Source organism: Heterostelium album (assembly GCF_000004825.1).
Source record: "Heterostelium album PN500 unplaced genomic scaffold PPL_scaffold6, whole genome shotgun sequence".
NCBI lineage: Eukaryota > Evosea > Eumycetozoa > Acytosteliales > Acytosteliaceae > Heterostelium > Heterostelium album.
This window is the reverse complement of record NW_008805068.1, coordinates 624674-641842: the sequence shown is the minus strand read 5'-3', so window position 1 is coordinate 641842 and position 17169 is coordinate 624674. Positions and strand designations below refer to the sequence as shown.

Here is a 17169-nt window from a genome sequence, read left to right as displayed (position 1 = left end):
TAAAAAAAAGTTATTAGATAGACTTATAGATAGATAGATAGATTGATAGATAGATTTGTATAATGAGTAATAGATCTATTTATCACAGTGGAGGAGGTGGTGGTGGTGGACAACAACAACACCAACATCATCTACCTACACCAACGATGTTGTCAAGTTCAGTGTTGGGTGTACTCTCCTCTACTTTGATGATGGTTCCAGATAGTGGTGGTAATAGTGGATATCATGGTAGTAGTAATTCGATGATGAATAACAACAACAACCATTTATCTTCATCTACCAACAGTTTGAGTAGTAGTTCATTTACACCGTCGTCGTTCAGCGGTGGTGTCGGTGGAATGACCGTCAGCAACAGCAGTGGTGGTATCTCATCGATGATGTCGTCACACTCTCAACCTCAGGTCGGTGCATTCACACAGAACTACGAACTGTATTCATTGAACAGGTTGTTTTGTATTAATAATACTGGTGTTGGTGGTAGTGGCAATAGCAACAATTCTAACGCATCCGGTGGTGGTAATAATAACAACCAACTATTACATCGTAGAAATAACTCTAATACATTCATCAGTGCCAAAGAGAAGTCGTTATCTGATCATTTCCATGGTAGTGGAGCATCTTACTATAGCAGTGGTAGTGGTGGTAGCAACACACCCGGTAGCCAGCTGAATGGTTCCGACGGTTACAATACTTCCCAAGGTGTTACAATTCAACTTACTGCACAAGGTGGTTATGAAGATCATCTTTTCTTTGCAATGTATTGTTCAAATGGTAAATAATATATAATAACAAAAATAGTAGTATTTTATAACTACTAATGTTTCTTATTTATTTGTATGTTTTAGATTATTTAATTGTTAGATTTGTTGGACAAAGTAAAGTACCGCAATACAAGTATATTCAATGGTCTAGAGAACATGCTAAGCGTATCGTTTCAATGTCATTCGATCCGAATGCACATTGGTTATTATGTCTACAACACGATACCTCTATCGTTCGTATTCCAATCTACTTTATGGTGTGTAAAAAGATGAATCAACTCGAAGAGAACAATCAAAGTAACAATACACCACAACCAGTAGAAGAGAAATCTATATTTTCATCAATTGCATTAAAGTATGTAACAATATGATGAGGTTATAACAGAATAATAATAATAATAACTAGATATTAATGATTATTTTTTATTTTTTTATATATAAATATAGATTTAATAAGAATGCACAATTACAACAACAACAACAGCAACAAGATAAGAAACCAAGTCAAAACATTGTAAATATTCCACCATTGTCAAATAAGAGTTTAGTTGGATCCTATTGTCTGTGGTGGCGAACATCCAACGGAGAAGACTTTGGTATCATCGCTACAACCTCTGGAATCGTCTTCTTTATCAACCTCAGCACCAAAGAGATACAAAAGAAACTTAAATATGAATATCCTATTATCAAATTAGAGTTGATAACAGGTACATATGAATCTGTAAGTTTATATATAAATCTAACAAACAAACATACAAACAAACAATCTTAAATAACTAACAAATATATATCTTTAATAATAATCATAGTTTTTAATTGTAACAACAAAATCAATGGTACATCATCAAGTAATTATCGAACAGATGGTATCGGATAGAAGATATGAAACTATAGTTGCTCATAGTATTAATGGTAATGTCAATGGTGGTAGTGGTGGCTATGGAAGTGGCAGTGGTAACTCGAACAGCGCCGGTGGTAAAGGTCAAGATCTATCACCTTTCCAAACGACAACACTGTTCACCAGCGATCGTGCGATGACCGAACGTTCGCTAGAGAAACAAAAGAATGAGAATGGTAACATCATGGCATCATTCATCAAGAGTAACTCTAAACTAGAAATCTACGATCCACTCTACCTAAACAAATTCCCATTGTTTGTCTACCAACTGCCGCAGAGCACAACACACTTTTACTTTACAAAGAATCTTACATTCGTATCGGAACTAGCAGATCAACACTATGATAATTCAAGAGTGAATGTTTCAATCATTTCCAATCTTGTATCTGGAACTGCATCGAATTCAAGTAAGTAGTTATTACAATTGGATAACACAATTATCAAATATATATATCTAATCTTTGTATTTTGAAATTTATTAGAATTTGTAAAGAATCAATCAATGATACAAACATTCCAATTGGCTTTAGGAGAGTCAGTGTTAGCAATCACTAGTTCTTTAGAGGCGAATAACAGTAGTAGCAATGGTGATAGTATATATATGCCATCGTGTTATCTTTGGACTAATTTCTCAGTGTATGAATTCCGTCCAAAGAAGTCACCGGAAGAGATATTCTTTGAATTGGTATCAAAGAATCTTGAAAAGATCGATGGTGAAGCTCTTGGAAAGACATTCCGTATGGATCTACTAAGTCTATATGAAACTGCTGCTGATCTTTCTTTTGATCAAGGTAGATACGGTAGAGCATTAGAGTAAGTGGCTATTCATTTTTAATGTTAATCTTTAAAGATAAACAATAATATATTAACAAACCATATACTTTAGTTTATATTATTTATCAGGTGTTAAAACAAATAAATTGGTTTTGAAGTTTTTGGAGATTGGTAGAATGGATATTATTATGACACATCTAAAAGCAATATTACATCAACCTGATGGTATGTAGAGTATATCATTGAATATAAATAATATAAACCATTACTAATTAATATTATTTAGCTTTTAATGATCAAGAAAAGAAGAGAATGACAAATACATTATTCCAATGTTATTTACAAAAGTTGTTAATGTCAAAAGAGGAGTTTAAGTCATCGGATGCAGAGTTTTCTTATTTCTTGACAAACAATTGGGATTACGATAGAGATGCTGCGTTACACTTGTTGTTACAACACGGTCTGTTGGATTATTACTTCTCTGTTGCTCACAGTGGAAAGATGATTGGTAAAGCACTTGCTATGCTATTGGAGTCGAATATCCTACATTTGGACGCCGAGAGAATTTCATTCCTTCAGAGTTCCTATCCGTTGGAGTTGAAGAGTCATCAGAATGGAATGATATTCGATTGTTTATCACCGGATATCCAGGTAAAGCTTATCCTAGAGGACAACCAGAATATACCACGTTATGTAAAGAGATTATACCACTTACTACCGATGCTATCGGAGAAGTCGTTAATCGAAATAGCAACAGCATTCGATCCAATTACTTTTGAACCATTCAACTTGACACCGTCAATGACCAACAAGAATAATAATAATAATAATAATAATAGTAATAATAATAGAGATAATAATAATATGATAAATAGTTATTCACATCATGATTCGTTGAATTTCGAATCGACAACGATGCTACCTGGCCGTTCCTCAGAGAATATTCCAGTGAGAAACGAAGAGTACTTTGAATTGTATATCACTGCCATCTTGACGCTTATTCATCTTAGAAAGTCACATCATCACTACCAGAGCGATGAGGGTAACGACCGATTCCTATTGAAGGAGAACGAAGGTGAAGGAAATGATGGAGAAGACAAGGAAGATGAAGAAGAAGAACTGCCAGTTGTAACTGTCGACCCGGATCTATTGTTGAATCCAATGCCACCTCTTGTGAAGAACGAGAAAAAGGCTGTCAGTGTTGCATGTGGTTGGGAACACATTGCCGTTATCTCTTCGGATGGCGAGCTTTTCACTTGGGGAAATAACTCTCAGGGTCAACTTGGACATGGTTTAAATGTTGGAAAGTATCAATCTACTCCACGTCGTGTTGAAACTTTCAAATCTTCACCAATCATTATGATATCGTGTGGTGGTGAACACTCGGTTGCCGTCGACCAGTCGTTCCAGATTTACAGTTGGGGATCGAGTAGATACGGACAACTTGGACACGGTGTTTTGACTCCACAGAACCTACCAAAGAAGATCGAAGACTTTACTGGTGGACAAAAAGTGTTGGCTATTGCCACCGGTTATGCACACACAATGGTACTTAAAAAGTCGGGCGATCTCTTCACTTTTGGATGGAATGATTCCGGTCAGCTGGGACTTGGTAACTTTAAGAATCGTGCAGTTCCAATGCGTATTGAAACTTCAGAGATTGTCGGTATCCATGGAGAGCGAATCACCGCTATTGCGGCTGGTCACTCACACTCCATTATGTGTTTGGATAACGGTGATATCTACAGTTGGGGAGCCAACTCCAAAGGACAACTTGGACATGGTAATATAGAAAAGTCGTTGCGTCCAAAGCAGATCGATGAACTCAAGGGTAAACCAATCATCAAGATATCGTGTGGACACTTCCATACCGTTGCTATCTCAGAGTTGAATAGTGTCTATTGCTGGGGACAGGGTGAGCACATGTGTCTTGGAAACGGAAGTAACAAGAATGAATTGTCACCAAAGATGATTGAGTTCTTTATCAACAAGAAGATTGAAAAGGTAGTTTGTGGTCTCTATCACACCGCCACTGTTACTGCCGCTGAAAATGGAAGTGATAGGGGTAATGTATATATCTGTGGAGGTGGCGAACACGGCAAGCTTGGCACTGGTGGAGATCTCAAGACTCCATTCTTTGACAAACCACATCCCGCTGTTATTCCATCGCTAAACTCGATGAACATTGTCGGATTCTCCAGTGGCAGTGAGTTCTCTGCTATCATTACAAACAACGGTGCACTGTATACTTGGGGTTACGGAAACTTTGGACAGATCGGAAACGGAAAGACCGAAGACATGTGGCTGCCAACCAAGATATCGCTTAACGACCAACGTTTCATGTTGTTCAATCAAAACTCAAAGGGATTTGCCAAGGCGCGTTACTCACAAGAGGGATTGGAAGACGTATTGAAATCCTACTCCAACTCCTACCGTTCGTTTGCAATCATTAACAAAGCCATTCAGTTTGAGAATTGGGATGTTGCAGCTACCATCTACGACGTTCTCGAGGACTACAAGTCGACATTGGAATGCCGATTGATCGGTCTCAAAAAGAGAAATCTCGATAAGGAAAAGGAAACACACATACTCATTCAACTATTGCACAACTATATCATCAAAGGATCTATCTTTGGTATTGATAGTCCACCTATGATATCGACCATCACCTCCATGTCACCCATTCAGATGTCACCACCACTCTTCTCGACAACACCCAACCTCAATAGCTTCCAAGAGATATTCCCACCGATCAACGGTAGTGGAGGTATATCGGCATCTACCGGATCACTTCACCACCACACCGACCAAATAGCATCCGATGGAAAGAAACCAACTTCTGCCGAGAAATCTAAAGAACTTTTATTATTATTAGTATGTTAATTATCTATTCTTTTATCCACAAATTAGCTAACAAATTAACAATTATTATTATTATTTTTAGATATTAAATTATTGGAGAGAAAAAGATTTACCAATTCAAGTGATTGAAGATTATATCTTGGAAAATATCGATTCATTCTCTTTGCCACTCTCCAATATCATGCAGATGAACAGCAATCTAGAATACCCATTGATCTTGGAGTTCTCTACATCACTTTACCTTATCATTGTAAAATATTATCTTCATTTCATGAAGAATCTAAGTGAACGTGAGAAAGGTAAACTTATTAAATATTAAATTATTTGAATGCAAACAACTGAAACTAACATTTACTAATTATAATTAATTATAGACTATCAAAGAGCATCAGAAAAAGTATTGTTGACAAATATTAAAGAGAATTTGGAAAAAGATATCTCTAGTAGAACAAAGATTCAGATTCATTCACTGGTGCCTGATAACACCGATTCCTACAGTCTCAACGGAGGAGGATATAACCAAGGTCCGACCAACACCTTTGAGAAGGATGTTGCCTTTACTTGTAACCACTACTTCTCGAAACGTAAATACTTTGGTAATATCCTACCGTACTTCCAATCAGAGGTACAAAAGATCGGTATTACCAGTGCCACCACACTCAAGTTCATCATGGAGGAGTACAATCACAAGTGGATATCACTTTCATGTCCGGTTTGTCTGTACAACTTTATTCGTGACTTGGCAAACGATCCAAATATTAAACCATGGAAAATATAAACAAACTTTTAACTTATTGAAAACAATAACAACAACAACAATAACAACAATAAAAAAAATAGAACTTAACTTATTTAATTATTAAATGATCAAAATTGTTATAAATAAAACTAAATTGATCTATACAATACTATTATTATTAAATTAAATCGTTATAATTTATTGAATATCTCTTTTTTTTTTCAAATCTACTATAGTTTTGGTCATCTCTATCGTTGTAACTGCTTATAATTGATTATATTGATAAAATTATTCGTTTAATTAAAAAAAAAAAGCTAAGAGAGTTGTATGTATGTTTCGTTGATTATTGTGTTGGTGTGCTGTTTGTTTATATGATATGTTATAAACATTTATCATATATATTGTCATGTACAGTTATTTTCTTTTATTATCTTCGATTCAGTGATTCATCGATTATATTCGTTATTCTGTTTTGTTGGTTGTTTTTTCTTCTTTTCTATTATTAAATATATATCTGTTCGTTATCTAGCTTCGAATTGAATCACTTTAAAAATAAAATAAAATAAAGATATATATATTAGAATGACATTATAATCAAAATAACATTAAGAATTTCTTACTTCTATCGGTTCTCTTCTTGTACATGATACGATAGGTACAATCTTTACACTTGATTGGTTCCTTTGGTTTGATTTCGTTTTCAGCACCACATTCTATTTAGTTATAATGATATCATCATTAGTGATCATTTCATTATCTAATCGAATCTAATAATTTATACATACCACCACAAATATATATACAAGGCATCTTAAATTAATATAATAATTATCAAAGATCTTTGAATCAAATAAATAAATAATTAAATTAATCAACTAGTTTTTTTTGCAAACTTTTGGTCGTTTTTTTAAAATATTTTGAATTTTTTAAAATTTATTTTTTTTTGTTTATTTGTTTTTTTTTTATGCAACGAATAAATTTAATATTGCTTGCAAGACATTATTTATTTTTAGTTTTATTAAAGTAATTAATTTCCGTTTGTTTATCGTCAAAGAAAGTTTAGAATTATACTTCTTCTTTATTTAGTTTTACAATTAATAGTATTGTCTTGTTTTTAGAATTATAGTGTTATCTAATAAATATTTAATTATTGCTTTGTTATCATTATCTTTAATAAATTCGTCGATTTCAACGTATACTTCTAGTTTAAAATCAATGTTGTTCTCTTTTAATGTTGGTGCTAGATCTATGAGGATATCGACTAACAATCGAAAATCTATTGCTCTAAATGAATCACGATTAATTGTTATTGATTTTAGTGTCTTTGAATGATACTCCAACAGCGAAGTTAGGAAATCCATATTATTGCAATCAGGTGAAATATTCCAATCTCTTAGAATGTTAATTGCGAATCTTTCGATACCATGTCCATCGCCACTTGGTGTGTTGGCAAACAGATCCACTAGAAAATCACAGTAGTTCCATTCGAATCCATGATACATTAGAACGATGATTTCTTTGAGATTTGGCATTATTGGTGGACGTATTAAGTATCCATCCTTTAGAACTGCTTCACGGTATTCATCATAAATCTCATCAGGGTATTCTTCGGGGTCTAGCTCCTCCAATCTTCTCACTTCAGAATTGATAGAATAATCAAATTCATCTGATTCCATTGTGAAAACTTCGACTCTTGATAACAATTGATTGACATATTCAATACCTTTATCATATGGAATGTATTTGATTGATTCATAATCGAAATATAATGGTGCTGATTTGATTAAGTTGTACTCACTGTTGTTGTTGATATCAATATATGAATTCCAATAGAATAGATTGTCGTTGATGATTTTTGAAACAACTCTGAAGAATTGTTTCGACACCAGAGCAAAATCCATTACATTTCCACCGTCAATGAGATAGGGAATAAACTCTAAATGTCTTTTGAATCTATTATTTCTAATAGATATTTCATCCTTATCTTTATCGAAAGCAACAAATTTTGAAATGATTTTGCACAATATTAAATCTGATATTTTAATGTGGTTTGTTGTATCTGTTTTTGTTGTTTCAATATCTGTAGTTCCTCTTGTCTCTATAGTCTTTATTGTTTGTTCTGCTCCTATTATTGTTGTTGATTTATCATTATTGTTATCTGTTTCTTTATCAATACTCTTGCCATTATAAACGATATCATATAGATTATTATAGGTGAAAAAACCAAGTGGTTCATTCCTCTTTTCTTCAAATCTATCACAAATTCTTGATATCTTTGATTTCAATTGAGCTTCATCTGATTCATTCAACCCTTTAAAGAAAGTGTTGAACTTGTAGTAATAAATTATTAATATTATTAAATCAATCATCTAATTGAAATCGCAATACATACTCTATTATCTTTGATTATCATGTAATAAATATCTAGTAATATTTTGGTTTGTCTTGCACATTTTAATTTCAATATTTCATTGAAAACATCTTCAGATCTATCAAAGAACACCTCAGCAATGAATTTATTATAACCTTTGACATCGAAATAATGTGGGTATTTGGTATCGTTGTGATATCTAACAAAGAACTGAACACATTTCAATCTTGTTTCTGAAGAATCGTCTTTATCATTTTTTGATTTAAAATATTGATCATAGATTTTAATAAGATCTGATAGTAAATTATTTCCATCATATTCATATCTTCTACTACAATAATGAGAAACTCTTCTCTTTACTCTACTTGTTGGATAAGTTTCATTCTTATATTGATCCTTATTAATATCGCTGTGCAATCTCTTTTCTGAACTCATTTGTATTTGTAATTATGTAATTTGTATATGTAATTAATCTTGTTGATGAAAAACAATGTGCCACTTTTTGTTTTTAAACTATGAAAATGGTGATCGTATTCAATTCCAATAAAAAAAGAAATTTTTTTAAAAACGTTTTTTAAACTAATATAATTATTACATTTGTGAGACAATAATTCTAAAAAAGAATCAATAAAATAGTTTGTCACTCAGCTTCAAAAATCAAAGGCAAACTCTCAAATCCCTCCACTTCTATAGTTCATTGGTAAATCTAAAGGAATATGAAGATTCGATTAATTATGAGGTAAAAGCTTTACAAAACCAACTACCTCTACAATTACACCGCAACTGTTGTCGTAGCCAATACTAAACCGACGTCTGCAGCATTCAAGATTGTAGTCACTGGAAAAGCGGTTACTGCTTATGCATGCTATGAACAATAACAATAAGACTGGTACTATCAACAGCGCTGAAAAGACAATTACTATCAATAACAACATCATCCATTAGTTCTTGTTATGAGTTATGCTACTGGTTACAAGCGAAAAACTTGTGTCAATGAACTTCGATTCATTCGATCAGCTGACAAAGTGCATGGAGAAGACTACACAGGTTATTATAGCATTCACCACATGATGTGATATATTAATAACCAAACTACCAACGCTCAAACCAACAACATTAATAACAATAGTGCCAATACTACACAACAATAACAACGATAACAATAATAAGACAATAACAATAATAATAATAATAATAAGACAAATATCTCAAATCAAGGGATCAACATTAACAGCTCTATCAATTCAATGCTAAAAATGGAATGTTTGTTAACTGTCAACAATTCAATATAAATTAGAACCATCATAACTTTAATAATTTTAATAAAAACCAAACAATTACTTGAAGTATTATAATAAATAGAAAACTATACAATTATTATTGTTTTTTTATGGAAATTTATTGTTTTGGATTTTCATATTTTTCAATTAATAAGAAACCGGCAGAACTATGAGAGACAACTGGCATAGCTACGAGAGGCAACCGGCATAACAACGAGAGGAAACTGGCATAACAACGAGAGGAAACTGGCATAACGACGAGAAGAAACCGGCAAAACAACGAGAGGAAACCGGCATAACAACGAGAGGAAACCGGCATAACAACTAGAGGAAACTGGCATAGTAACGAGAGGAAACTGGCATAGTGACGAGAGGAAACTGGCATAGTAACGAGAGGAAACCGGCATAACGACGAGAAGAAACCGGCATAGTAACGAGAGGAAACCGGCATAACAACGAGAGGAAACCAGCGTAGCTACGAGAGGCAACCGGCATAACTACGAGAGGAAACCAGCGTAGCTACGAGAGGCAACCGGCATAACTACGAGAGGAAGGCTGCATGGTAATGAGAGGCAACGGAAATAGCAACGAGGCATCATTCATAGTAAGGAGGCAACAGGCATGGTAAAGAGGACTTGGAAAAGAAGAAAGAGATAAAAGGAGATAAACAAAGAGTTAGTAAAACAAAGATATAAATAAGTTAAGTTATAATTAATAGTTATTACTTACAAAATTATTTGTATTTGAAAAATAATGAAAAATGACATTGTGAATGAAATTATAGGTTTATATAGTTTTAAATTTGATTCGTTAACTTACAGTTTGAACTCAAAATTGGCGGCAACCGTTAAGCGCCAATTAAAAGTATGAATTAATATTCAAATTTGAAATATAAATATTAAAATTAATGAAATAATTCATTTTATTATAATATAATATTCAAAAATAAAAAAAACAGGCGATCATTACCAATGAAGAAACAACAAGCATAATTTTCAATTTATTAATTTATTGAATTTGCAACACCCCATTTTTATTTGACAAGTTCATCTTTTTTTTTTTTGTTGCAAAAATACAATAATATTGTTGTTTTTTGTTAAATATAATAATTGAAGAATATTATTATTGTAGTAGAAAACTATAATTATTTATTTAAATTGTAAGATGATTTTATTGTGTAATAGTTATGGATTGATTCGTGAAAACAATAATTACAATTGTACTAGAATAGAAGTGATTTACTATAAAATGAAAATTTTAAATTGAATTGTATAGTTAGATAAAAGTGTTCAACTTATTCATCATTATAAACATCTCTTTCATAGTCATATTGATAATTCGTACTTCCAAAATTGTAAGTTTGTACTCTTCAATTGAATAAAACCAAGTTGAATGAATAAACTTTTTTCTTATCTTATCTGTATTACATTATAATTTAATTTTTTAAACTAAAATTAAATAAATTATCTTTTATACTTTTAACAAATAAATTGATTATAAATAAAAAATTGAAAGTTTTAAGTAAAAATTATTTTCTTTTAATTTTAAATATCAACTTGTTGTATTCGTTGAATAAAATATTTAAATAATATAGTAATCTTTCTTTTATGTTGAGATAAATATATTACCAAAATACAATTATTTTTATTATCGTTATCAAAAGATTTTGTTATTATCATTCATCTAATGATTTCTATTATTATTTCTGTTATTATTTTAAGTTGAGTTAAGAGTGAAACTATAATTAACTAGAAGAAAAACAAAATAATGATCACTTTATTTTTGTTTGATTATTAAAAAGTTTTTTTTCTTTCATTTTTTGTTTTTTTTACAATATTTAAATGAATTTTCTTTTTATACCTTTAAATATGATTGACTAATAAATTGATTATAAAATAAAACTTTTAAAAGTTTTAAATCAAAATTATTTAGTTCAACATAAAAGAATCAATACTAAATTACTATAATATTTATTTTGTTTTTGTATAATTCAAAAATTATTACAAGTTGATATTTAAAAATAAAAAAAAGTATATCATTACAATAGGATCTAAATAGATTAATTTTAATTATTTATTTAAAAGTGACACAATTTAATTGATTTGATTCACGATTTATTGGAATTGAATGACAATGTCAAGTGTGGGTGTCTGCGTTGATTGTGTGTTTTTTTTATTTTTTTGCCAATCAAAAAAACATCAACCAAACTTTTAAATTAAGACATCTATATATTTAAATATTATTCTATTTAATTGAGAGTATCGGATAAAATGACGTTAATTATTCAAAATTTGGCGGTTTCTTATTATTATTGATTATTTTTAAATCTAATTTAAATATTTATATACTAGTAAATACTATTAATATCGAAATTTTGCTTTTCAATATAAGCAATATTCATATTAATTTGTTATTTCTAAGCAAGTTTTATTAATATCACAATATTTTCAAGAAAAATATTGATCAAAACTAACATATTTCTTTCAAATTTCTATCAAATATAGTTTTAGATAGTGATCGTTGATAATAATAAAGAGATAGTTGATTTCTCATTTACTTTCTTCTTTTAAAAATAAGAAATAAATTAATTTTAATTTTATTTAAAGAACTTATCTTTATTTTTATTTACTTTTTCATTTTATTATTGATAGTTTTCAATTATTGTCATAAAATTGTTGTTTTGCCACTTACGCAATTGAAAGTGTTCGATCACTACTAGTGATTAGTGAAGCCTTTTGAATAAACAAAAGAAATAATATCAGTATCATATCTATGTCCCTATACAATCAAAAACAATATTGTATTGAGAAAAAAAAAAATTAAATAATATATTGGGTGAAAAATTTCAAAATAAATTAGTATTCTTAAATTACTTATTTACATATATAGATATTATAAATTTAGATATTAGGTTTTAAATCGTTTTTAAATAATAATCAATATACACACTCATAAATATATTTCATTATTTTTATATATTAAATAAATCATACATATGTCACAACAACTTCAAGATAAGATAGATAATTTCCCAATTACCAGCTATTCGTGGGAATTAGTTGGTATTTATTTCAAAAAGAAAGCTGAGCTCGAAGATGAAAATGATCAAATGAGTTTCTTTTATTACTTTATCCATGAATTCGCTCGAGTCAAAAAGGAATTCGATGAACAGCAGCAACCCAAACAACAACAACCACAACAATATAATAATATAGTTAATTATAAGTCGCTGGAGGAAGTTATCCAAAGCTTTCCAGTCACTAGTTTATCACTGGATTTGGTAACAGTTTACAACCAAAAGAAACTGCAGATTAAAGATGAGTCAGATCGAAATCTGTTCCTTTTGTACTTTTCCAAAGAAAGATCAAGAATAAGAAGAGAACAAAAGCAGCAACAGCAGGAACAGCAACAGCAGGAACAGCAACAGCAGGAACAGCAACAACAAATTCAACAACAACAAAATCAGCAACAACAACAACAGCAACAGCAGCAAAATCAGCAACAGCAGGAACAGCAACAACAAATTCAACAACAACAAAATCAGCAACAACAAATTCAAAAAGAACAAAATCAGCAACAGCAGGAACAGCAACAACAAATTCAACAACAACAAAATCAGCAACAACAACAACAGCAACAAAATCAACATAAACAACAACAACAAAAAACAGTTAGTAAAAAAGAAAGCAACAACAATACTTACCAGTTTAAAAAACCAACTATAAATAACAACATTAACAACAATAATTATAATATAAAGTATAAAAGCAACAACAACAATAACACTAAATCAATAGGAAATCAAAATACCTATCAATTTAGAAGACCAACTAGTTGGAACGAGAACAACGACAACAAAATCATCAAAATCAACACCAACATTGACAACACTGCCAATTACATTTTAAACATTATTAACAATATCAAAAACAAACCAAAACCAAATAATAATACCTATCAATTCAGAACACCGATCAATAAAAAATAAATAATAATAAGAATAATAACAGGATGGAGTGGTGGTTCTGGTGCTGGTACTGGTCGATGCATGAGTGGCAGGGTGGGCACGATCGAAGGATAGTTGTTATGGTAGTATATTATATTATTTATTTATTTATTATTATTTTTTATTATTTATTTATTTACAATGTTGTTTATTTATTAATATCATATTTGTATATTATATATAAAATAGTAGATCAATCTTAAAAGAGTCTGGTTTCTTTGGTCATGGTCTTGGCTATATGGTGGTGGTACTGATCGTTGCATGGGTGGCAGGGTGGGCACGGTCGAAGGATCGTTGAAAAGGTAATATGTTATTATTTATTTATTTATTATTTATTTATTTAAAATGTTGTTTATTTATTAATGTTATATTTGTATATTATATGTAAAAAGTAGATCAATGTTAAAAGAGTCTGGTTCTTTGGTCATGGTCTTGGCTATATGGTGGTGGTACTGGTCGTTGAATGGGTGGCAGGGTGGGCACGGCCGAAGGATCGTTGAAAAGGTAATATATTATTATTAATTTATTTTTTATTATTTATTTATTTTCAATGTTGTTTATTTATTAATATCATATTTGTATACTATATTTAAATAATGTAAAGTAAAATTCATGTTAACGAAGCTCTAGGTTTTTTTTGTAGGTCTATTAAATAATTTATAAACGAATACAATTATAATTGAAATTAAATATAAATAAATAAATATAATTATAAATTAATTTTATAAATATATTCGTTTTATTTATATTTAATTTTAATTATTCTTGTATTCGTTATTTATTTATTTATTTATTATTTGTTTCTATCATTCATTAATACTAACAACTGACTACTTTGTTTTTTTATTTATTCTATTTTCCAATATAACAATCAAGCTATTCCAAGTGATCCATTTCAATGGGTTCGTCCTTTTTTTTTTCTTTCCAGGGTCTGGGATAACTGGGTGTCATTGCTTGTGATCCTTGCCTCTCTTATCAAGCGTGACGGCATGTCTCGATCAGTGAACCCACTGATGAGAGCCTAGTTATTAGAGAAACCTGGCGACCTGTACACCCGACCCGCCAGTTGGGGAGATTGTTGTGAGCGGTTGCCTGTGGACGGACGAAGCTGGGATGAGCGCACTTGCTTGCAGGTGGTCTTGCACATGGTAACCTCTGTGTTGATCTACAGGATGCATGGCACTGGGTCGATGGTAGGGAAACCTCCAACACATGTTACGGCTTCATATAGTCTGAAAGCAGGTGATACATACGCTGCTAGTCTGTCGCATCTTCGGGTGTGGCGACACAGAGCAGATGGAGGCGACATTCTCTGTACAGAAGGCAACGCCACAGCTATCACTTTCTTTGTTGCCTCTTCGAAGTTGTTTTATTTGCTTCGGCTTCTAACTCTGCTGTCGATTAGGAACAACAACAATTAAAGATGCTGCCGATGGTTTGTGGCAATAAATCCATCGGGGTCTCTAGGTGCCAGTAGACTCCACCTCCACGTGGTTGGCACCGGAAACTCATGGATCGATAAGATTTAAAAAAAATTTTTTTTTTTTTATATAGTAAAATATGTTTAAAATTAAAAAATATTTTCTTATCGATCCATGAGGCTGAGAGAGTCTAAATTTTAATCTTTGCAGCTTTCGATCGATCGATGTTAACTTTGATCTTGGATCACCCACACTTCACCCACCACACTCATACTCACACCCACACTTACCACATCAGAACGCAACTCAAAATTTTTTTTCACTTTTTTTTTTTTTTCACTTTTTTTTTGCCACCAAACATAAATTAATTTTTTAATTAATCTTTAGGAAAGAGATATTGATATTCTTATTATTTATTATTATTATTTTATTAATCTTTGAAAAGATATTAATATTCTTTTTTTATAATTATTATTTTATCAATAAGTTAGGTTATTGAACAATCTTAGTAGTAGTAGTACTTCAAATTCACTATGATCTTTGTAGTTAGTTACGTGACCACCAGATCAACAACAACAGCACCGACAACATACTAATATTTAATTATTATTATTTCGTAGTAGTTAAAGATATCATTTGACGATGTTACTAGAAATATCAATCCAGCAACAACAATATAAATCACTTTAGTTTCGCAGACGATGACAACAACAACAACACTAGAATTTCTTCGTCTTCAGCTTCATCATCTTCACAACATCACCAAAGAACACATGATACTGCTAATAGTGGAGGAAACGACAGATACCATTCTCTCACCAGACTTGTTGTTCTCTGCCAATGATTCATTCGTCGTCTTAACTGATTTCAATCAAATTTTAAATAAATAATGTTGATAACTTTCAAATTCTTTATAATTATTTCTTTTATTAACTGAGTTGATTCCACTGAGTTGCCGGACTCAGTACCGGACTTAGTTACCGGACTGAGTTACCGGACTCAGTTGATTCCACTCAGTTACCAGACTGAGTTACTGGACTGAGTAGTTACCGGACTTAGTTGATGACTTAGTTGACTCAGTTAGTTACCTGACTGAGTTACCTGACTGAGTTACCGGTCTCAGTTACCTGACTGAGTAGTTACCTGACTTAGTTACCTGACTGAGTTACCGGTCTCAGTTACCTGACTGAGTTACCTGACTGAGTAGTTACCTGACTGAGTTACCTGACTTAGTTACCGGACTGAGTTACCTGACTCAGTTACCGGACTTAGTTACCGGACTGAGTTATGAGTTACCACACTGAGTTACCAGACTTAGTTGATGACTTAGTTGACTCAGTTAGTTACCTGACTGAGTTACCTGACTGAGTTACCTGACTCAGTTACCGGACTGAGTTATGAGTTACCACACTGAGTTACCGGACTTAGTTGATGACTTAGTTGACTCAGTTACTGGACTCAGTTAGTTACTGAACTCAGTTGACAGTTACCGACTGAGTTATGAGTTACCGGCTGAGTTGATGACTTAGTTGACTCAGTTACCGGACTCAGATAGTTACTGGACTAAGTTGACTCAGTTACCGACTGAGTTATGAGTTACCTGACTGAGTTAGATACCAGACTGACTTAGAAACCGAACTGAGTAACTGTACTGAGTTGATGACTCAATTGCCATACTTAGTTGCCCGAAGCCAGAGTTTCAGTCAACTTCACAACTCAGATACTGTAGATACTTACCTCAACTACATATCTTAGTTTCGATCAACTCTACAACTCAATTACCATCAACTCCATAACTAGGTTACCGATGAACACATCACTCTCAATTTCCATCTGCTCAACTACTCCTTACCATCAGTTTCACAAATCGATAAAATAAAATCAAAAGATATAAAGGTAGTTTAAATTTTTATTGAAAGAGTAATTTTGTTGAATCCAAACACTCAAAAATTTTGAATTACTTGACCAGGAGCAGAAGTAGCAAATGTCATTCCACTACGACTAATCCAACAACATCATCAACCTCAACTTTATGAAATATTTCTGGAAATGAGTGG

At 31.7% G+C, this 17169-nt stretch overlaps 6 protein-coding genes across 6 annotated transcripts; 3 read left to right on the top strand and 3 right to left on the bottom strand.

The window, feature by feature from the left end:
* Positions 1 to 62: 62 nt before the first annotated feature.
* On the top strand, positions 63 to 6073 carry PPL_06832 (RCC1 domain-containing protein; the record flags this gene model as incomplete). The annotated part of the gene is made up of 9 exons (XM_020577683.1): positions 63 to 771; positions 846 to 1116; positions 1209 to 1482; positions 1571 to 2066; positions 2142 to 2472; positions 2546 to 2658; positions 2720 to 5307; positions 5378 to 5594; positions 5670 to 6073. The coding sequence occupies 9 exons, from the start codon at positions 63 to 65 to the stop codon at positions 6071 to 6073; spliced, it is 5403 nt and encodes a 1800-aa protein (XP_020432131.1).
* Positions 6074 to 6555: 482 nt separating this feature from the next.
* rpb12 (Rpo12/RPC10 RNA polymerase subunit family protein) lies at positions 6556 to 6844 on the bottom strand (the record flags this gene model as incomplete). The annotated part of the gene is made up of 3 exons (XM_020577682.1): positions 6556 to 6578; positions 6655 to 6747; positions 6820 to 6844. 3 exons carry the CDS (start codon positions 6842 to 6844, stop codon positions 6556 to 6558), a joined length of 141 nt encoding a protein of 46 aa, XP_020432130.1.
* Positions 6845 to 7128: 284 nt separating this feature from the next.
* On the bottom strand, positions 7129 to 8840 carry PPL_06830 (uncharacterized protein; the record flags this gene model as incomplete). Its single annotated transcript, XM_020577681.1, has 2 exons — positions 7129 to 8364; positions 8427 to 8840. 2 exons carry the CDS (start codon positions 8838 to 8840, stop codon positions 7129 to 7131), a joined length of 1650 nt encoding a protein of 549 aa, XP_020432129.1.
* Positions 8841 to 9803: 963 nt separating this feature from the next.
* On the bottom strand, positions 9804 to 10070 carry PPL_06829 (uncharacterized protein; the record flags this gene model as incomplete). The annotated part of the gene is made up of 1 exon (XM_020577680.1): positions 9804 to 10070. The coding sequence occupies one exon, from the start codon at positions 10068 to 10070 to the stop codon at positions 9804 to 9806; it is 267 nt and encodes an 88-aa protein (XP_020432128.1).
* Positions 10071 to 12680: 2610 nt separating this feature from the next.
* PPL_06828 (uncharacterized protein) lies at positions 12681 to 13894 on the top strand (the record flags this gene model as incomplete). Its single annotated transcript, XM_020577679.1, has 2 exons — positions 12681 to 13359; positions 13881 to 13894. 2 exons carry the CDS (start codon positions 12681 to 12683, stop codon positions 13892 to 13894), a joined length of 693 nt encoding a protein of 230 aa, XP_020432127.1.
* A 969-nt stretch (positions 13895 to 14863) lies between these two features.
* On the top strand, positions 14864 to 15956 carry PPL_06827 (uncharacterized protein; the record flags this gene model as incomplete). Its single annotated transcript, XM_020577678.1, has 2 exons — positions 14864 to 15054; positions 15803 to 15956. 2 exons carry the CDS (start codon positions 14864 to 14866, stop codon positions 15954 to 15956), a joined length of 345 nt encoding a protein of 114 aa, XP_020432126.1.
* Between the last annotated feature and the right edge of the window lie 1213 nt (positions 15957 to 17169).